This window comes from Syngnathus acus, chromosome 10 (assembly GCF_901709675.1).
Source record: "Syngnathus acus chromosome 10, fSynAcu1.2, whole genome shotgun sequence".
In the NCBI taxonomy this organism is placed as follows: domain Eukaryota; kingdom Metazoa; phylum Chordata; class Actinopteri; order Syngnathiformes; family Syngnathidae; genus Syngnathus; species Syngnathus acus.
The window spans coordinates 2,093,877-2,115,334 of NC_051095.1; the positions used below are offsets into that span (position 1 = coordinate 2,093,877).

Genomic DNA, 21,458 nt, shown 5'->3' on the forward strand with positions numbered 1-21,458 from the left:
CGTTTGGTTACTTCAAAAAGAATATTAAGAAAAGCTTTCGTTCATAGAAGTCGGGGAAGAAATGCTTATAAATAAATGGGAGACGATGGATTTCAGGGCCACGCGATCATCATATCATTGTTTTATTACTATCATTGTTAAGTTTTCATCATTTCATCTTTGCACAAAAAAAAACAAAAACATACATTTCAGAAGCTGAGGATTCCCCCGACCCTCCCCCAACCCGCCACTACAGTTACAGTTCGCTCAAAAACGTTTTTTGAAAATCAACGTAAATTACAGCAACGTTAAAACAAAGCAAAAATAATGCGAGATAAAATCAAAAAAAAAAAAACCCTGAAAGTGATAATATAACAGCAACAGCCAGAATAATCATTAGAATACGATACCCAGCACCTTAATACAATGATCAAGTGTGAAAGAAAAACTGACTTTAAAAACTCAAAAATAGAAATAAAATAAACAACAGTGTGTCATCATTTTAGAATGAAGTGACCGACCCTTGTCTCATTTCGACCCCCCCCTCCCCCCCAATGTGTGTGTGTGTGCTGCTTCATCAAGCTGGACGAGCATAAAGAAAGATATTAAAGTTGGGACTTTCGAACATGAAATGTGCTGTGGTTGTAGGGGAGGGGAGGGGGGGGGGTTAAAAAAAAATAAAACCGTACAGGCAGGAGTCATCAGCGTCACTAATAAGAAGTCCTCAATTTGGAGGTTTGCTGATGAACTTTTCTGACAAGTGTGTCAAAAAGGTGCACGACACCGAACGAAGGCAGCAATGATATCACCTGACATGACCCCATCGAAAGGAAAACAAGAAAAACCACACACATTTTACAAATCCCAAATCATTAGAACGACACCAAAACCGTATTGTCGAATCCAAAGCACATGAGAGTAATTCGGTGACCGTTCTGACACTTGTGTGTTTCGCTCTCTGGGACCAGTCAAATGAGGAGGTTGAGTGTGTAAGGAGGGGAGGGGGGGCGGGGGGGGGGGGCAGGTGTGTTAGACAGTCACCCCCCTTTTCCAGTGCACTACTGTGTTGAGGAAAAATAAAAAATAAAAATAAAATAAGAGAAGTTGAAAACACATTTTGTTTCGGGCATTAACTTCAAGTCCAACTGGCCTGATCTGACCTGACACAAATCAAGAGGTGGGGGTGGAAGGTCTAGTTTGAGCAGGCGGTGAAGAAGGCAAAAGCATTTGTGTATGCGATGTGTGTGTGTGTGCATATGTGTGTCTCTGCACGCACAAGAGAGCCCTGGCTCGGTCCGCTCATCCGTTTTGCAAGAGAATCGGCAAACTCCAGCAAAATAAGGCTCCGCATTTCATCACATAGTTTCAGCCGATCCTTCAAAGAGAATGTCCCGCCCCAAAGTGTTTGGGGGAAAAAAACCCCCCAAAAAAAAAACTAAAGGATTGTGCTGAGAATAAATAGCAAGAAAGTGGTAAGAGCGCCGAGGTGAGGATTCGACATGCAGTGGAGTGGTGACGGAAAGAAAATGCCTTGGAATCAAAATCTGGAGAAAGAAAGAGAACTATCCCTGCTTCAAACCACTGGTGTTACTCAAAATGGACCCCCACCCCACTCAAGACCTCCATCCATCCATTCACTCATCCATCCATCCATCCATCCATCCACGCGGCGTCCGTCCCGTCCGCTCACAGTTTGAGCTCGTTGGCGATCTTGGACGCAATGTTCTTGAAGGCGATGGATGTGCCCGAGATGCGCTTGAAGCGCACGCCGTTGAGGGAGAGCCGCGGCAGCTTGCACACTTCCATCTCCCACTGGACAAAGTCGTCGCGCGCCGGGTTGCCCGACATGCACAGCAGCATGTAGCGCTCGCGCAGCTCGTATGCGCAGCTGTTGGAGTCGAGCACCTTGCGGATCTCGCGCATCATCTCCGTGGGCTCCATGGACGACGTGGTCTTCATGGACCAGGTGAAGCGCAGCGAGCGCGGCTTGGCCGAGTCCTTCTGACCGGCGATGGCGGGAGGCGTGCCCGTGCCGCCTGCAAGGGGGTGGGGGCGAGAAGACACCCCGTTGAAATGGCACAGTACACTCGACGTCTTCCGGGCAAGTCCAATGATAAATAACGCTATTCTGATTCTAACATACCAGTGTTACCAGATCCCGGTGAGGAATTATTCTCGTCATTGTTGGACGAGGAGGAGAGAACGCCGCCGGACGTCTTCTCGGACTTGTCCACGTTGCTGCTCAGCATGGACCTGCGGACGGAGGGGGTAGAATTATTCCAAAGATGGAGCCTGAATAAAGAGGGAGGAGGAGACGACGAGGACGACGAGGACAATGAATGAAGACGACGACAAAAAAAAAAAATAAATAAAACAATTAAGTACCCCCGTGCGTGTTTGTGTACGCCTCGCACGTGACCGTGGCACACAAACACACATTTGGGTACAGGCCAGCCATGATTTTTTTTGTCCCACACGCAGCCGCCCCATAACCATGCACCTCCACACCATCACGCGCGCTACTAATCTCCCATCCTGATTGGTCCAGCACCGTCACCACCCGATTCAAGCCCCGCTCAAAGATCAGCTACTGCGTTAGGCGGCGCTCGCTCTACTGATTGGCGGCGAAGCGAGGCGGGGGGCGGCTCGGGTTCTGTAGCTCACCTGCTCCCCTCTTCCCGACCCTCTCCCTCATACGGACTCCTCGGGAGAAATCAACACAAGTTTAGTCGTTTTGGACAGTAATCCTGTCCGCCGGCTCAGAAGACGAGTCTGAGAGTTGACGACAACTCGCCCCACGGTTCTTTGCCAGCAGACTCACCAGTGATGCCAAATGGGCTTGGATATTAATAGGCCGCCATTTAAATTAGCATCACAATATGAAGAACGTAACACACGCAAGGACAAGAAAACAGTATGACAGACAGACAGTTGTTGCTTGTCAAAAGAAAGATGCTTTCGACAAAAAAAACGTGGTCTGGGGAATATCTTGTGCTCCATTTTACATGCGCACTGCGACATGGAGGAAGACGAAATGGGGGAACAAACAATCAATGATAACGAGGTGCCTTGAGAAACAGGCGATTTTCAGATTTTTTTCTTTCATTTTTTGACTTGTGCCGCTGCCAATGTGGAGTAAAATCTTTTCGAATACGTCGAAACGTATTTGGCGCTAAATGCTATCGATTAGCTATCCATCGACTACGCTTTCGCTTTATGAAATGAGGAATTTCTTTAGCCATGTTAGTACATGTTCTGACCATCAGGTGGCACAATGCTCCAGCTACGTAACAAAAGTGTTCTCGATACCCCCCCCCCCCCCAACATAACATGACTTACATCATGCAAATATACACCGTGTGTGTGTGCGGACAGCATTAAGGTCCAGCCAGAGAAAGGTCAAAGCCATCCAATGCTGTTGCTGCCCCTTTTAAAGAAAGGCAGTGAGAGGAAAAGAGCGACAGCGTGCAGGCTCCGGAAAAATAAAAGGCCCATCCCTTCGGGGTCCGCTCCTCCTCTCCACCTCCATCCAGTCTCCCCCAAGTGGGTACGAATCAGAATCAACTAATGACACCAGTCGTGAATTGCGGCCTCTGACCAAGGCAAAGAACACAACATACTGCGAAGATGACAAATCGTTTGGGCTGTTCTCATGTGGAAAGGCTCACACTCTACCTGAAACCTGGAAATGGATTGATTGTGGGGGGGAAGGGGGGCGGGACCGGGACTGGGGGGTGCAGGGGGCAAAGAGAAAGAGGCCTGAGGTGTTATTGTGTTGTGTGATGGTGATGACAGCGAGCAGGCGAGTGAGTGAGTGAGTGAGTGAGTTAGGTGCGTGGGCGGGCGGGCGGGTAAGGAGGGACATTAGTGGCGTGAAGAAACAAAAAATATAAAAGGGCCAAACACAGCTTAACTCAAAACCAAAAGGCTGATAATAAAAAAAAGAAAAAAAAAGGAGGGGGCAGGAGTGACCACAGGAAATCAATCAATAGGAGAAAAGATAAGGCTCAAGGCACAGGTGAAGATTTCAACAGAGCTGCACAAAACACCAAAAGGGGAAGAAATACTGATATGTCAAATAAATATGGAGAGGAGGAAAATACGATATATATCAAGGCTGGATAGTGTACGTTGGGGATGTTGGCCTACCTTCTTGGAAACCTGAACGAGAGATTTCTACAAAAACAAAAAAAAAGGGATAAGAAAGAAAGAAAGAAAGAAAGAAAGAGAAAGAAACGTGGGTATGAACGTGTGCCGTAATGTCGCGCTGCCTTCTCAAGACAAAAAAAAAAAAAAAAAGCACAGGGAAGACATTTGGAAGACCGAAATCATCGGTGGCCCGCGGGGGGGGGGCTTTCATCAAAACCGTTCACGCGTGTCGAGACATTATCGGACGTGCGAGAGGACAAGATTCTTGAGTGCTGACCCTAAAAACAAAGGCACAAAGGACGCCCATCGACAAACACACATTTTCCAAAACAACAAGCTGAGCATACATGCATGCAAAACAGACGTGCGCGTCAACACGCGATGGTCCTCACGCGACCTTCTCAAGCGCAAACGTCTCAAATTGGGCAATTTCACCCCTCGCCCGCCGCCCCCCCCCCCAACGACGCTGACGCTTGCAATTCTCATTTCACCCAAAGGCCGGAACGTTTTTTTCTCTCTCGACTCGGTGTCGATAAAATGCAGAGGAATGCGATCGTGTTAAAGCTAAACTCTGCTGCCTCAACTTTCTTCCACGGTGACAAGTTGTCACGCGTGTCCACGCTTGGCGCTATTAATAGTTGCAGGGAAAGTGAGCTGCGGTGTAACCATGGATACCGTCGCCACGGCGTTACACCGGCTCCGAGCGCCTGTGCCGCCGCCCCCACGTCGGATGGTTCTTTTGCCACGGCGCTCAAGGACTTCCTTTGATTTGAGCCTGCGCTTCCCGTACCATCCTCGCCTTCATCTCGCTTAACGACAACGTGGCTCCTTGTGGCTTTTTTAGCTCGCGTCAGTCAGAGAGATGAATTTCTAAATTAGAGTATCCCATTGATTGATAGTGAACAAACGGTAAGTCATTTATGTGATCTAAAGTCCTGTAAGATGAAAATATACGAAATGTGTTCTTTGATGAATGAGAGCCAATATTAGCGCCAATAAACCGTTTTACCACTAGGGGCGGAGCTAGACCCTTCTCATTGAGGTGACACAAAGAAAATGCCCAACACACTCCGAATCAAGCAGGAACCCATCAAGGTAAAAATGTCAATTGTCACAGGCCGCCATAGTTTGCGCCACAGAATCGTGTTAATCAGAATCTTTCCTTCGATGTGAGTAGGGAGTTTTATAGGTACATAAAAAGAATAAACGTCATAATAAGTTATTAATAATTGTAAGTCAAATCAAAAGGGTCATATTTGTTTCGCTTTCTCTCACTCTAAAACTGCTTCATTTCAATCTACACATTTTCTTCGTCATTGACCAAATTCGGAGTGGAAATACAAAATGTGACATTTCAAAATGAATCGGAGCTGAATAAGTCCATTAAAAATAAAGTCAACTTTTGATACGGCGTTGAAAATTCCACCTCGCTCGCCTGTCGCGCGGCTTCCTTAACGGGTGGCAACGCGAGGCCGCGTAATTAGCCGCGATCCGATTTGAAGCGTGCGCCACGAGTCAAGAGTGGAAGTGCCTGGACGCAAAGCCGCAGCGACTCCTCGCTGGTCAAATTATAGAGGAGATCCCGCCGCTCGGGTGGCTCTCCCTTCCAACGTTTCGGCAAGAGCGCGGCGACGGGCACGGACGACATTGGCGTACGGTAGGTGGTTCCTCGGAGGAAATGAGCACATGAACTGACATGTAACGTCAACCTAGTTATTTTCTGCTCGGTCTGAAACCTCAAAGGGCCCAAAAAAGGCTCAGGCCGTACGCGGCTGCTATCGCAGCGAAGTTTATTTCTGTCACGCTCGTCCGCACAAGGAGAACTCTGAGCTCCTGTCATCAACTGCCACGTCCGCCGCTCTTCAGCGGCCTTACGCCCTTTCTCGCGAGCGCTCGCTTCGGCGCCGCTCACCTGCGCACAAACTTTGAGGTGAACTTGCTGAAAATGCCGGTGGCGCCGTGCGTCCTGCGGGCCTGGCTGTTGCCGTGCGATAGCGACGGCGAGGCGGGCCCGCCGGGGTAGGCCGAGCCCTGCTGGTCCCGGGCCCCCCGCTGCTGGCCGGCGTGGAACGTGCTGCGGATGCCCACCCCCCGGGAGAAGTTGGTGCGGTCCGTCACTGCGGCGCTGCTGATGTTGTGGGCCGACGGGGAGGCGCCGGGCGCCCGCTGAGGTGGGCCGCTGCGGGACAAAGCGGAGAGAGGAGTGGGTGAATCACGCCAGGAAGGCCCAGACAGCCCGAGAAACAAGAACCGAACCATTGCTATTGTGACATGAGAAATAGTATGGAAGGTGTGTTTTTAAATTGCCTGGATACAAAAACAGCAATCTTCGGGATTGTCAAATTGCAGTCTCTATGGAAAAGCGAGTCGTGATTGTATTTGAATGAGGAAACCTAGCACAGCACTGACAGAATTCAACTGTTCGCCAATGACAGGAATAGCACTTCCAGTGTGCACACCTTGGCCACCTGGGGGCAGTATACAACTATATGCTAGTTTAGACGCCTCAACTCCTCTTAGCTCGTCTGTACGCCGCTGATATTGGTGGTTCTTTGCAGGGGGATAAAGAATACGACGTGCACAGTTGCTGCACAGTTTGTGTCCAATCCGTGCGGCGACACAGATGCTACTTAGCGTTAGCATTGAGCGATGAGGTTGTGTTGGAAACACAAGGTGTCTTTGTATTATGTTACGTTTGGCAGTAAATGTCAACTGGGAGTCGCAATAAGCAACTTAAAGTCTTTGTCGAAGTGCCCTTATAATGAAGTGAATTGTGGAGTTCACCGCCACCTTTGAGAGTCGAGTTCCTCGTATAAAGTATACATCGGTGGCTAAAATGCTCTTTTGGGCTAATTGCTATTAGTCATCATATTGTAATCTCCATTCAATCATCATGAGTAAACCAACCACGGCAAACCTGGCTCTCTCAAGGAGCAGAACCAGTGCTCCCAACCGGTTCCGAACAAGCCAAGCTTATTTGCAAGCGGGTCGCACGCAACGTAATGAGCTGACAAAAGCCGGCGAGCGCTGTAGAGGGCCACCTTGACATTTGCTCCCCGTGTTGCCGTTACTAAAACTGTATATATTGAATATTGCGGAAATATCAAGGTGGCCTACAATTACAGCAGCAAAGCAAAGTTTAGTATACTTTGGACAATGTGAGATGGGGGGGGGGGAATCAAAGGTGAAGCATTTTGTCTCGGGTGTCCAGGCTTTCTCCTCACGGACCGAGATGCACTCAACATCCTTATGTAATGCTCCAAGGCAATTCTAGATTCAGCACCCACAATGGCTGAGTTCTGCTATTGACCTATAAAATACATCTACACTACTTGATTTGACCTTTTTTTTTAGACTTCCCAAAACTACTGAAAACGTAAATTGCTCTCAAAGTGAATGAAAAACAAAATCAGCCAACAGCGACATGTATCTTAGCGCACGGCATTTGCGCATGTGTGTGTGCGCGCGTTTTTGGATGAGAGACTTGCCTGGGCCGCGGTGCATGCAGGTCAGTGGGGTATGGATGATTGGAGGAGGACAAGGACTTGCGGTGGTGAGGACGTGAGGATGAGGAGGAGAGGACGGCGGCGGCTGAGGCAGTGGAGGCGCGGGAACCCGGAGTGTTTAGGCTGGGAGGGACAAGGTGAGGACAAGACACACACACAGGCGGTTGTATGTGGGTGGGCAGGGCAGTGAGGTGGAGCATGGTTAGAGGCGGCACAAATTCAAACACACTAAATGAGAAGGGAGGGAGGGAGGGAGGAAGCATATCGCAATTTATTTCCAAGAATGGCAGGCAAATATTCTTTATCCTCTCACGGGCTCTTGAGTATTCAAAGTTGATCTAAGACTTTTGAAAAAAATGATAATTTTTCATTATAAACGAGTGTAATAGTTGACACCACTGTAACCGTTATGAAACGTTTTTAATCATTGATTACATCATCTTTAGTGCATTAAGTGTCCTTAAACGTGAATAGTTGTTGCTGCTGAGTGAGATTTCGGTGCTTTAAAATATTTAAAATAGAAATATCAAAATATTTTTAGTCATAATTAGAATATCAATCGCTCTTAAACTTTGCTAAAAATCTGCCTTTTAACTGGTCGTCTTCAAAATAAAAAAGTGCGCTCTGGCTGCAGCGGGACCACGCACCGCCACGCCACAGGGTGAGCCCTCATTGGCAAGAAAGGGAGGAACAAAGGAAAAGGGGCAGAAAGCAAACCAACAAAATATTGGGGAGTAAGTGAGGAATGGGGGCGAGGATGAATGATGAAAGCCGAAAGCGGTGGATGAATAAATCAAGTGATTCAACTGAGCCACTTGTTTGTTTTGGCAATAGCGGGCAGTCCGTTCGAGACTGATGATGAGCGGAACACGTCACGGAGCAGCAATTGCGGCTTTCTTGTTGAATGCTTGTGAAAATGATGACCATCTGTGAGCTTGCTGCTCGAATGATGCTACGGGCAAAAGCGGCTCGCGTCTAGGAGTGGCTAAATCAATCCCGCCCGCCGCTGCTCTGCTGCAACCGGACGGCCGAGCCATTGAGGTCATTTGTAATCTACTGGAGCGTTGGCCTAAATGCTTAGGAAAGCCCGGGCTGATGTGCTGGGCTGAACTTCCTCAAAAGAAAAGCAAAAAGTGTTCTTCGTGTGTACCTGTCCTTGCCGTTCTGGATGCCCTGGCCCAGCGTGGCTCTCTCGGACAGAGGAGAATTCCGACTGCGACCCGTGCCAGTCGACAGGATGCTATTCTGAAAACATTCATGGGAGGAATTACTAATCGGTCTGGATAAATAATCCGGAATTATTTGTCATTCGGGCGGGCGGACGGAACATCTACGACAAAGGTCGCCAATGTCTCGCTTTCATCATTAACCAGGTTAATTACTGACTTCCGTTTTGATCTTTGGAACGGATCATCTGATAAAATACAGCCAGCGTCTGCCTTTTCCAGATTCCCCCTTTCAATATCAGGTTCAGTACACGTAAATGTTTTGGCCTTGGTCCTACGCTAACGTTAAGTCAAATGGACCTCATGTACTTGGCTGCTCTTTCAGCTCAGGTGAAACGTCGATTTGCCAACACGTGCACGGCACTTCTTAAATGAGTCAAATCCAGATTGCATTTGACCAATTGCTTAGCTGCGCCATAAAGCAGAGGGAGCAATACATTTGCCAATGTGGCGGTGAAAATACACTGGAGCTCACGGTGGAGGGCGTGGCGCTCTTCTTGCGGTCCGAGGGAACCAGCGGGCTGGCCGGCACCTTGTTGGTGGAGCTGCCGGATGAGCTTTTCCTGCCTGAATCCTCTCCGGCGGTCCGGTTGTCCGCTTGCCCCCCTCTCTTGGAGTGCGATGAGCCTGGAGAGGAGATATTGCGCTCAACGTCTCGGCAGAACAAAACGCGTCCGGTGGGGAACGCCACGTTTGGAACGCGAGGCGGGCTCACCCTGGTCAGTAGCTCTGCGGTTTTGAGCCTTCTGGTTGGACGATACGCTGCGCTGTACCTGAGAAAAATGGGAATGGCAATGAGGTGGCTTGCACGCTGACGTGCAGGTGAGTGTTTGTGGGAAGGCTGACGATGACACCGCCGTGGCCCGTCGTCATCATCATCTATGGCGGCGGCTGACGGGCCACAATTCAGCGGCTATTGGTTAGTAATGGCTCCCATTGTACCTTGTGTGGCGGGGAGGGGGCATTTATGTTGCTTACATCACTTCCGGGCCGGGGCTTGATACCGCCCTCATCCAGCTGAGAAGCCAAAGACAGAAAGCAAATGCTGACAACGTGTTCGTGTCACATACAGACCCAAAAATAAATATCATAAATAAAACAAAAGAATTTAATCTAATAATAAATTGGTAAATAAATAAATGGGCAAATAAATAAATCAACACCTCGGAGTTCCTATAATCCAATAGCAGGTAGGTAGCCATCACGTCGTTGTACTTCTGATTCACCACCGAGTCCTGGATCTCCTCCTGAGAGAAGCCCATCTGCAGCATAATGTCTTGGCACGCACAGCACATTTCAACGTTAGACTTGTGATGGATCGCCGTGGTGTTTGGAGCTTGTCAGGCGCGTGCGCGCGCACCTGTCCTCCTGGGGTCCTTGTAATCTGGTTGGGGTTCGATGTAGGGTTTGAGTTCCTCCTCCTCGTGTCCCACATTCATCCATCGGTCCCTCATGATCTGCTGCTGGGAGAAACATGGCACCAAAAAAAACAAAAAACCTCAAACAAACGCATGAGCAAGCGACGTGACGTCAACGACGCCCGCTGCTTTCGTGTACCTCAAGGCTGCCTCTTTTGGAGGGGTTGAGAATGAGGAACTTTTTCAGCAAGTTCTCGCAGTCGGTGGACATGTAGAAGGGAATCCTGTATTTACCGCGCAGAACTCGCTCTCTCAGTTCCTGTTGGAGAAGGAGGCGCAACGTCATTGGGATAAACACTCACGTACAGTAGGTCATTTTGTAGGCAACTTTTCTTTTTTTCTTTAAATAAAATGGACTAGAGTAAATATTCTCGACTGTGTTTAATCTGGTTTTCCTATTTCTATTTGAAAAGACAGCGCTACTTTCCTTCTTCAAAACACAACTGTCCTTTTAACCAGCCCGACTGGGCTAAATCAAAGCGAGTAATGTCGGTCGGTCGGTCGGCGAGGCAGCGAAACGGCAAACTTGCTAAAGCTAGCTACTTCACAGGAACGTTAATACCGACATCACATTCGGTATCAGATCGCCCACCCAAAATGTGTCTGCGCTTCCACGATGAGTCACGCGGGTCGGCACGACGGGCGGCGTTAAGAAAAGCGCGATGCGTCCTCTCGCACCGATACCATTCTTAATAGATAGTCCTTGCTCAAACTGGTGCGAGCCAGAAAGACAAATGCTACAGCCGCCCACACTAAACACTGCGCGGCTTATATAAGACGCGGATCCACACGCATACGGAGGAGCAGTCTGCCGCGCCTCACCTTGAGATTCTGCCCGTCGAAAGGCAGGGAGCCGCTGACGAGCGTGTAGAGGATGACCCCCAGGCTCCATACGTCCACCTCGGGCCCGTCGTACTTCTTGCCCTGGAACAGCTCCGGCGCGGCGTACGGCGGGGAGCCGCAGAAGGTGTCCAGCTTGTTCCCCAGTGTGAACTCGTTGCTAAAGCCAAAGTCGGCAATCTTGATGTTCATGTCGGCGTCCAGGAGCAGGTTCTCTGCCTGCGGGCGGGCGGGCGGACAACAGGAAGCCATTCAAATGGGAGTCGGGGGATGGATTCAATCATGTGGCAGCCTGCCTTGCTTGAGTGCGTCAGAAATATTGTGTGTTGTCACCTTGAGGTCTCTGTGTACTATACACTTCTGATGGCAATACTGCACTGCTGACACAATCTGGGGACAGAGAGCGGAGGGAGATTACACAAGAAAAACACAATTAGGAGGCGACTGTAAAATTACGTTTTAGGTGGGGGTGGCTTGTGTGTGTTTTTTATTTTTTTTTTAAATCGCCGAACCCCCACTCGCATGATGGAGAGAGCATGACCTCGCTCTTAGACAGGGGCAAGCCGAGACACGCGACATTGTGATCTTCAATTGAATATTGTTATTTAGCGAGGATCACTCGCGTGCACGTTCGGACACGAGGTAGCGCTTTTTTCTTTTTTAATGCAAATTTGTTTTTTGTTTTTAAACTTCAAAAGATCTAAAGTTGCTTTCAATGCTGCTTTGTCTATACGCGATTCAAATGGGCAACATGAAGTACCTCGCGTTAAGGCCGAGCGATGCGCAGGGACGTTCCTACCTGTCGGAATTTGGCACGGGCTTCTTTCTCCTTCATCCTGCCGTGGGCCACCAGGTAATCAAACACCTCTCCTGCAAGACGATCAAACAATGAGAGCTCCGACCTGTACCCGTCATGTGACAAAAAACGCTTCCGGCATGACCCGCTCACCTCCACTGGCGTACTCCATGACCAAGTACAAAGTCTTTTCGGTCTCGATCACCTCGAAGAGCTTAACTGGTGGCGGAGGAGATGTGAAACGGAGCGTGAGTGCCCTTCATTTGCAGCTTTTTTTTTTTTTTTCTGTCCCTTTAGACTCACCTATGTTGGGGTGGTTCAACATCTTCATGATCCTCACCTCCCGGAAGAGCTGGCAAACAAACGCATGCGCGCACGCGCAGCTGGGTCAAACGGCGCCCCTGACTAAATAAACAACCATTTTGGAATTTGCATGTGCCCGCCATTAGAAAGTCCGTGGATACGCTGCACGTGGTCGGCAGGCCCTTCATTAGGGCTCAACCGTTCTAAAAATAATCAAAAGGCTATTTGTTTTTCCTCAGTCGTGCGACTGCCACAACTTTTTCCAAGGTCTTACAAGCAGAAGCGAAGAAATCTTCTGTATTGCGATAAACCGAATGGGGATGGGGGGGGATGTTGAACGAGTGGCAGTTATGTGGCAACGCGGCAGTGGTTCTGCATTTGGATTTGGCTTGACGCGTGCCTCGTGCGTGCGTGCGAGTGGACAGACCCCACCCAGTCACGATCAAAGGAAGTAATTGCATCTTATTTCCCGTCATTAAAACTCATTGAAAACTGGGCTGCTCCACAGAAGCACAGTAAGGAAGAGCGCGAAGGAGAGTGGGGGACTGAGTATTTTTCTTCTTCAACAATACGAAGCTGCCCGTGTGTGTGTGTGTGTGTGTGCGCGGCCCACCTTTTGCAAACTGGAGGAGTTCAGTTGAGTCTTATCAATGATTTTAACAGCCACCTGGGAGGCAAAAAGACAACATGAATTGTGGCACGTTGTCAAGTGACACTTTATTGGCGATAGCACGACGGCAGCAGACGTCGGTTGCCTAACGGGGGGGCGGAATTCAGACGCATGCAAAGATCGCCGGCACGGTACCAAACCAGAGAGGGAGCGACAAAACTGAAGCAAAAATAGAGAGTTGGAGGGGTGGGGGGGATTGTTTGGTGAGAACAAAGACTCGACGACAATGGAGTGCTTTCTTTCTCGCGGTTCTCTCGAGTCCTCCGACTCGCCCTTGTTTTTCCACTTTGCGTGTGCGCCGGGGAGTCACGTGGAGCGTTATCCGAGTGTCAGGCAGGGACCTGTCACACATTGACAGAGCCCGCCCACGTCCCACCTAACCCACGTGTTGACTCGGGCCAAAGAAGGAAGACAAAAGCGAGCTCATTTTTTTTGAAGAGCTTCTATGGTCTGCGAGATCCACATGACCTTTGTCCTTAAGGAGAACTGTAGCAGCACAAGGTGTCACAGTGGCCTGCCTACACAACATTGCTCAATTCCTGGCAGATAAGAAAATGGCACATTTTTGGTTTCTTTTTCCTCTGCTGTTAAAGGGGCAGTCGTCAAAAAAGTGGTAGTAGCCCTGACGAGGATTTTCCTGCTTAATTCCCAATGCACAAACACAACATGAATCAGATATGACGAGATCTTTTTGAAACGAATCGGATGATTAATCCAAATTTTATTTTTTTATTTCTATATTTTTATTGATGTATATAGTTTATTATTTTTTTTTTTTATGAATTAAATATCAGTATATCCAAACTTTATTTTGCCAAATGGAAAAGCCACACGGGTCCGAGCCGACTGCTCACAAGGAGCGAGTCTACTTTCAGTTAGTGACGTCTACCTCCTTTCCGGTGAGGACGTGGCGGGCCAGTTTGACTTTGGCGAAGTTGCCCTTGCCGATGGTTTTCAGCAAACGGTAGTTGCCGATGTGCGGCTGCTCGTCCGACGTGGTGGTGGCGACGGAGTTCCGACATCGCGACATGCTGGAGCGACCGGACGACGACTTGGAGTCCTGTCGAGTCGGGAGAAATCAGACAAGAAGAAATCAGACCATTTTGGCAAAAACACTTCCTGCGTGCCAACACCGAGCCCAATTAAACGAGCGAGCAGGAAATGCAGCTCGGAGAACGCAAACGTCCACAATGTGCCAAATGCCGACCAGGTTCGCTGTGGTTTGTGAGCAGACAGGTGAGGAGGGATCGCAGCAACTAGCGATTTGATTTGCGCCATCAACAAATTCGAGGCTCGCCGGGTGGCGCGAATCAGCCGCGGGCCGCAAGCGAGACGTGTCGGGAAAAGCGAGCGTGATGATGACTTTGTTGTGTTGGCCCGCTTCAATTTGAACGTGTGTCCGTCTGCCCCCTCACCAAGTGGAACGCGAGCGCTTCGACTTGATCGCGACGGGTTTAATCCGGGAGCCGAGATCCTTATGTGTGGGGGCGGAGCAAAATACTTTTATCTTTGCACGGCCAGGGAGTGACAGACAGACAATGTCATCGTGAACACAAAGGCTACGTTCACATTGGAGATCTCTTCAGATTTTTATTTTGGCCACATAAGACCTGTAACTAATTATTTTTGAACGTTTCATTTCCGATTCTTTCGATGGAAGACAGACTGCCTGCCTGCCTGTCGCCGTGTTGTATCAAAACATGAAAGAAATGCAGACAGAAGATACGATTCAAGAACGGTTCCGTTTCAATTTGATTCGGTTCGAGTCCGTTCGGTTCGCTGCGGCTTCGTTCGAGAAGGTATGACGACAAAGAGCTTCTTGTCGTCATCTTACGATATGAATTCACTTCATTACCTTCGCCTTTGTCCAAATCATTTTTTTTCGATACGCTGAGTGAGATATGCTACGAGTGGAAGGATTTGATTCGTTTGGCTTTGATTCAATGCTAACGCGGCCGGGTCGTTCGGTTTTGTCCTTCTGTAACCGCTGGCGAGTGTGCTCGTTTTGTACTTTTGACTGTTTGAACCGTTCAACGGAAGGCTGCACAGCTCTTGACGGAACGGAATGACACGAGAGTGGGCATTTGCTCCAGCGGAATGACAATAGCTGCAGGAAGAAAGAGAGAGAAAGAGCGAGCGAGACACGCCGATGACACGTGAACGTGAAGCACGCGCATTGGCGCCGCAGCTCAAAAGAAATTCTTCATCCATTGAAGCCGCGCGCAATACTTCCTCGGCCTTAATACGTCGGCAGGCGGCCGGGCTGTCAGGTGCTCGCTAACCCAGATCAGACTTGTTGAAGCCATTCACAAAATTTCAACATGAAATTGGGTCATGTGAGGAAACAACGGGAGACATTGTGGTGCTTTTTGCAGGGCACAATTCATTTTGCGCTGATTGAGGCCGCGAGAGCGCAGCAAGGACTACTTTCCTCAGCGCTTAACGTGGTATTTGATGGCGGCCGGGTCTATTTCGGTGTACTGATTCTGCCTTCATTTTTGGGCAGCTGCAGGATAAGCCCCAACCCCCCCGCACACACACACACTCGTAAACTTTGTGACGTGAGCTTTTTTTGGGCTACACATGAAGTGTGACTTCACAGAGCTGTAATTGCCATAAGGCGGCTAATTTTTTTGCTAAACAGGATCAATCAAAGTGTCGGAATCGAAAAGTGGCCCATCATCCTGCCTGCCTGTGGAATTTGTCTCTCTCCGAGTTCCAAACTAACGCCGTTCTCATTTTTTCCCCAACGTTATGAAAAGCATAAATAACCCTTCAATCACATTTCAGCATCTTTGTGTTTCATCAAAATGTTCCTTTCCAAAACCAAGCAATCGGCCGGCTACCTGGAAAATGCCCATTTCCAAAAGGTAAGCGAGCGTGACTTGTCAAGTCACGATGTTCACGTCTGGGTCAAGTTGAGCCAAGTCCAAGTCAGCCAGAATCTTTTGTCATTTTCAGCAAGGCTACTTCCTCGTCCTTGGAGGTCAGCCCAAGCCAGCACAATGCGGACTACTACGGATAACTTCCTCGTCGCCCTCGCCGGTGTTGACGCTTTGTCTGCACATGCAAGTGTTTGCTTTTCTCACTCCCTGAATGTAAACAACGGCAAATGCAACAACAACAAAATCGGAGCAATGCCAGCTGCAATTGGCGTCAGTTGGGTGTGAGTGGGCTGTTGAACCGGGCTGCATGTGAGTTGCGGCGCGGCACAGCGCAGCATGACGCTGGAAACGATACGCTCGGCCTACGGGACTGCGCCGACCAATCGCGCTCGCCGAATCTGGCTTGGGCAGAGTGACTGAATTCAAGCCAGGAAGCACAGAGGAGTCGGTCAAAAAAGTCATTCTGACTGGTCAGAAACAAAAAGTGAGATTGGGAGCAGAGGAAAATGATTACGCCATTGACAAAATGTGTCCGCTTTTACTATTTTATGCGCTCTATATTTTTTTGGGAAAAAAAAAAAAAAGACTGCAATGACCAAAATCATTACTATAGTAACATTACCACAATTCATGTTGTGTGATTTTCATGGTGTCGCGCTGATGTCCATGTTGCTTGAGGATTAGAACAAATGGCCAGCGAAATAACTCAAATTTCATCAGAATTGAAACGTGCCAAGATAGAGAACGACATCAGCGACGCTTCAAATGGCACGAGGCGGCGCTCCATCGCAATCGGTGCCACATTTCCCTGCCTGGTTCGCCTGACTGTTTTTGCTGGCCAATCATGTGCACAAAATCAACATTGAGCCACTTCAACTTTTTTTCCCATGGCAACGGTGAAGGCACAATAGCGTGGCGGCGGAGGGAAGTCCGCGCTTGTCTAAAGGCAGGTCGGCGGCGCGCAGCCGCACCTTCCAGCTTCCTTCTGCTCAACTGGAAAGGCTTGTTTTACACTCTCTTTTAGACAATCACACACACACACACGGACGGACGGACGGAGCACAAGGCCCACGCCTCGGCGCAGCACCTGTTCATTATAGGGCCGCTGACACGGCTCATTCAATTAAAATGTCATTCCAGTCAAGCTAAAGGAGGGCTACCGTGCGCCAGGGTGGGAACCCAAAGTCAATGTGTGTGAGAGGCGGCTTCTCTGTTGCTAGGACCCCCATCTAGCGCCATCTCTCTGTCTCTCCCCGCTATTCTGCCTAGCGACAGCGCCTCTAAAAGAGCAAGACCAAATTCACAGATTCCTGGGCGGAACAGCGGCGCGTTCGCTACGGACCGTCATGCTCGCGCGATGACTCACTCTCAATGGGCGCACAAAGGATTTAAGAAAAGAAAAAGATGGGGGGGGGCAAAAAAAACAATGCAGCTGTGATTTTAACTTTTGCAGCAATCAAAGAAGAGTGGAAGTCAAAGCGGGTCCCGCTCCTCTTCTAAATGGCAGTTCAATTGGAACGAGTGGCTACATAATGACTCGTTCAAAGCCACGGGCTGCCGCGCGGCTACCGCCAAGGCTGACGTCAGGGCAGACCTGTATTTCGAGCTCCGTTGGTCTCTCCAGGGACACGCGGGGGAACATCGTCAAACAGGAAATTCTGTATTACCTCACGCCCGGACACCAAATATTCAACGACTGAGCTCACTTGAACTTGGTTGCCACCGGTGTTGCTAACCAAAATGGCAGCACCAAACGATGCTGTTACGGGTCATAGCAAATATGGAAATTGGAATGACATTTCCATTGTTCTGTATCTACCAAAACTTGTGCTAAACACAGGCATACACATTTGGGCCGTGTTGGTAACGTGTGATATGGGAGCCTCTTTTTTTTTTTTTAGGCCTCATGACAACTTTTCTTCAATCGTGATTAATTAGTGACTTTTCACCGCCAACGAGGACAACGTGATGGCGTCGTGCTTTTGGAGTGCGCTGGGATATTTATTTGACAGTGATTCCGTAGATTAAAACCGGGTCATCGACAGATGCCAGTTTGGCTCCATTTGGGGCTTTTTTTTTTTTTAAATTTGAGTTGCTCTAGTCAAATTTTGCTCACTTTTCCGTATAGCTCAACTTCTTCGCCGTCTTTTTTTTTTTTTTCCCACAAGACAAAATGGTTGACATTTCTTTTGCGAACGGCGATATTTACAATAACCGATGATGCTATTTTGGGGGATGTCGACGAACGGTAACCGCAAGGGAAAAGGTTAGAATGCGATAGAGGCTCAATGCAAATTTAAAAAGCCTGGACATCTGACAAAAGTTAAAAATACATATCTCCATTTATAGAGAGCACTTTTAGGGTGAGCGCATGCGTCCTTGGGGTATTTTGAGACCTGACGGCTTTCGAAACGTAGTCTTTACCAGATAGTAACACAAACTTTGGCTAAGTTGTGCAGCAACAATACGTAATTGGACAAACGGACAACCAAATACAGGCCCGTTGTTGAAAACTATCAACAAATGGGTTCATCATGTAAATCGAGGTTTTACATTTTTGGACTTTAATGTCTTTCAAACATTTACTGTAATTGTGACTTTGTGATTGCAGCAAATGGTGCCTTGCGTACAGATTTTGCTTAGTCACAATATGTGAGGTCCGTCTCGTTTGGAAAAATCAGCCATTAACTTTATGACCTGGGAGTGGAAGGATACGCTGTTGTTCTCACACAGATCATTTTCGGTGAGGGACAGGAAGTGCTGTGCACTCGAGCCACTCTTGCTAGTCTGTAAACAAACGCCGAGTGGCTCGGCATCCGGCGATGGACGCCTTGGCTCAAAATATACGTTTGTGCTACTTACTTAAATATATAAGTGCAGTCTCAAAAGAACCTTCCTGATGCAGTCAAAGTGATTCAGTTTCAGACAAGAACTTTCATTTTGGAGCATCCTTAGGTTCGAAATCAATTTTAGATCTGGTATGTGGTCTGTTTGGGCTCTCGGCCTTTTGAAAACGGGGATCGAGGTTTGTAACTCGGACCCGATTCTCTTTGCATTAAGGGGCTGGTTGATAATTGGATTTTCCCGACTATAAAGACTCTTAACTATTTTATTATCAATCACAGGAAAAATAAACTTGTATCACAGGAATCTGTTTTTACAAAGACAACAAAGCGTTGATGTTGCACCTTTTCTGTTGCATTTTCCCAAAAATAAAAAAGCAGTGCCAAGAAGAAATTGCGTGGCTGTATTTGGCGCACTTGAGATATGTTGACTACATTCATTTTTCGTGATCTTACCTGCCCAGAATTTTCAATGACTTGCACGAGTGGGGTCCTTGTTGACATTTTGGCTTGACTTGAAGTGGGTTGATGATGTTGCTGCAAAAAGGCGCAGAGGCGCAGTGACCCAAAAGCGACTCTTCAGTACATTTAAGCTCGGTGTGGGGACGAAGTAAAAAAAGAGCCCCAGTGCTAGCCCGCTAGCAACACGTCAGATAGCCCGTGAATCAACAAGTTGGATCCCACATCGGCGGCTAGCAGTTAGCTCGCTAGCTCAACTGCACGTCCCATGTTTTGGGGGCACCAAAAATAAACAATGCCACTATGATGAGGTCGTGTTTAATGTTACTCTTCAAAAGAGTCACTGGCGACGAAGCAATAAAAAGCTGGCTGATGGGGCTGTTTTCAAAAGAAGGTCCAACTAGGTGGCTAGCATGCTAAAGCCAGTACGCCGCCGAACGAAGAGACGACAAACGGCCGTTGTGTTTCCGTATAAAAAATATTTATCAACGGGTCTTGTGTTTTTATCGTTTTGTTTTTCGTAAAATAGTTCCGTCAGAGGTGTTCAGGGGGGGAAAAAAATAATGGTTGAAAGAAAGAAAAAAAACTTCCAGGCCAAAGTTATTCCCGGCGAGGTCCCCGTCCCGACCTTGCCAACTCACACGAAACAATCGTCCCCGGTGAGATTTCCAGAGTGGAGTATCCAAAGAAGAAAAACTCCAGCGTGTGAAACGCTAACATGGCCCAGTTGAGGGTTTGGTTTTCGTCTGCTTTCTGTTTTCCCTTCTTTCTTTTTTTTTTTTTTTTTTAGCCCATCGAGCTAGCCCGACTTTCCTTCAAGGCGGAGCTAACTGGGCTAGTTCGCTCGCCGCTACGCTAGCGCTTCAGCGGCCACAAGCGGCGGAGGAGGAGGAAGAGGAGGAGGAGGAGGAAGAGGAGGCTGGTACCACACAAGCGAGCCACCAAAGTCCGAAATCCGCGAAAGCCAGCGGCGTCCTGTCGTCTCTGGCTTTCATAAGAAAAATAAGGTCGTTCATCAAAATTGCACTGCACTGCGGTATGGCCGATATAAACCCAAGCAAGATCCTCGTACCCGATGACGATGACAATCCACCGGTAGCTTGGCCGCCCGGAGGTTCGGAATCAGGTTGTACGATCCATGATCGATGGGACAGCGACTTCCAGGGTTTGGGGCTGGGAAAGACGAGCTGCGTCCGAATGCGGTCTAAGCGGTCATACCGGAACAAGCTCGCGGCAACATGGCTGCTTGCACCACCGAGAGACAACCGGGAAGGGAGGGAGGGAGAGGGAGGGAGGGAGGGAGGGAGTGAGTTCGGCTTTCCTCGGCTCCTTCCGCGAAGCCAATCGGCGACTGTACCCCATTCCTCGATCTCACAACTCCGGCCCTCGAGGGCTGCTTTCCGGCATGTTTTAGAAGTTGCCTTCTTCTAATACACCTGGTTCAAAGGCTCAAGATCATTGTCTGCTGATGAGCTCGTCGAGAACCGGGGTTTCAGACCACTGTTTTAGATTGCTCCCTTCTCCAACGCACCTGATTTAAAAAAATGATCCGATCATCAGCACGCTCTGCTGGATGGTGGCCCTCGAGGACCGGAGTTGGACACTTGTGCTCTACCTTAAATATTGGATAGGCCAGAAGAAGGCAATTTACGAGTGGGCACCTTGCCAATCAAACACAAGTCAATACGGATTCAAGGGCGGGCGGTACATTTTGAATTGAAACGATTCGTTTCGGTGGGAAGCCAATTCGATCATAAAAGCTCAGTTTGAGTGTGTGACCCAGTGGGTTTGTCCATTTTTTTTTTTTTTTTTAGTATGAATACATTTGTTATTGCTGCACAAATAAAAGCGCCATTTGCTTCAAATGTTATAAGTGCACATCTCTTCCTCCAAAATAGCCATATTTTATATACGTACTGTAAATAAGATTCCTTCACTTTTATTCATTACGGTCCCTTTATACTTCTTAATTTTCGTAATGGTTATTTTGGGTATTTCTTTTTCTCACTGTACTGGAAAGGGAGAAGCTCTCCAATTTCGTTGTACAATTGCATTGTAAAATGACAATAAAGGGCATTCTATTCTAAAATACTATTCACACACATACGCGGAAAGCCATTGTCCCATCAAAACTGAAACATTTTTCTAATTCTTTTTTCTTTCACCTCAAGTGGGTACATGTTAAAAGAAAAAAAGTTATTTCGTCTACAGGTTTATTTTTGCTCTTTTTTCCCTTACTTTCCTCCAGCTCAGACTTGCTTTTCTCTTCCTTATAATTCCAGCTTCACAGGGCCAAATCGTTTTATCATATTGACATTTATTCCACTTTCTCCACTCACTTTTATTATTGACAAACTACATGCTTTTGGGAGATATAACATTTT

General features: G+C 48.2%; 2 protein-coding genes across 13 annotated transcripts in view; both read right to left on the minus strand.

Annotated features, from left to right (window-relative positions):
* Positions 1-21,458, minus strand: part of LOC119129646 (C-type mannose receptor 2-like) — a 902,042-nt gene that overhangs the window by 205,004 nt on the left and 675,580 nt on the right. The gene's annotated exons all lie outside the window — the stretch shown is intronic.
* Positions 269-20,318, minus strand: LOC119128106 (serine/threonine-protein kinase MARK2-like). Of its 12 annotated transcripts, XM_037260257.1 has the most exons (22): positions 20,147-20,318; positions 19,072-20,062; positions 13,777-13,947; positions 12,831-12,884; positions 12,218-12,266; positions 12,068-12,133; positions 11,918-11,988; positions 11,452-11,508; positions 11,101-11,337; positions 10,418-10,537; positions 10,221-10,323; positions 10,024-10,136; positions 9,803-9,877; positions 9,576-9,633; positions 9,336-9,487; positions 8,785-8,879; positions 7,617-7,757; positions 6,041-6,307; positions 4,129-4,155; positions 2,644-2,682; positions 2,123-2,232; positions 269-2,015 (listed from the first exon to the last, which is right to left on the minus strand). In XM_037260257.1, exons 2-22 carry the CDS (start codon positions 19,117-19,119, stop codon positions 1,666-1,668), a joined length of 2,403 nt encoding a protein of 800 aa, XP_037116152.1. In that variant the 5' UTR covers positions 19,120-20,062; positions 20,147-20,318; the 3' UTR covers positions 269-1,665. The 12 variants fall into 12 exon arrangements, with proteins under 12 accessions (XP_037116152.1, XP_037116154.1, XP_037116151.1 ...); XM_037260259.1 differs by having other exon boundaries at positions 2,644-2,679; positions 19,072-20,318; XM_037260256.1 differs by having other exon boundaries at positions 19,072-20,318.

What these genes read in the sequence shown, in the direction of transcription:
- LOC119128106 (XM_037260257.1), bottom strand. Translation starts at nt 19,119, where the DNA reads ATGTCAACAAGGACCCCACTCGTGCAAGTCATTGAAAATTCTGGGCAG. An exon ending in CAAGGACCCCAGGAGGACAG is followed by an intron (nt 10,137 to 10,220) that starts GTGCGCGCGCAC and finishes GTGCGTGCCAAG; the next exon opens with ACATTATGCTGCAGATGGGC. An exon ending in CCCCCTCCCCGCCACACAAG is followed by an intron (nt 9,634 to 9,802) that starts GTACAATGGGAG and finishes CATTTTTCTCAG; the next exon opens with GTACAGCGCAGCGTATCGTC.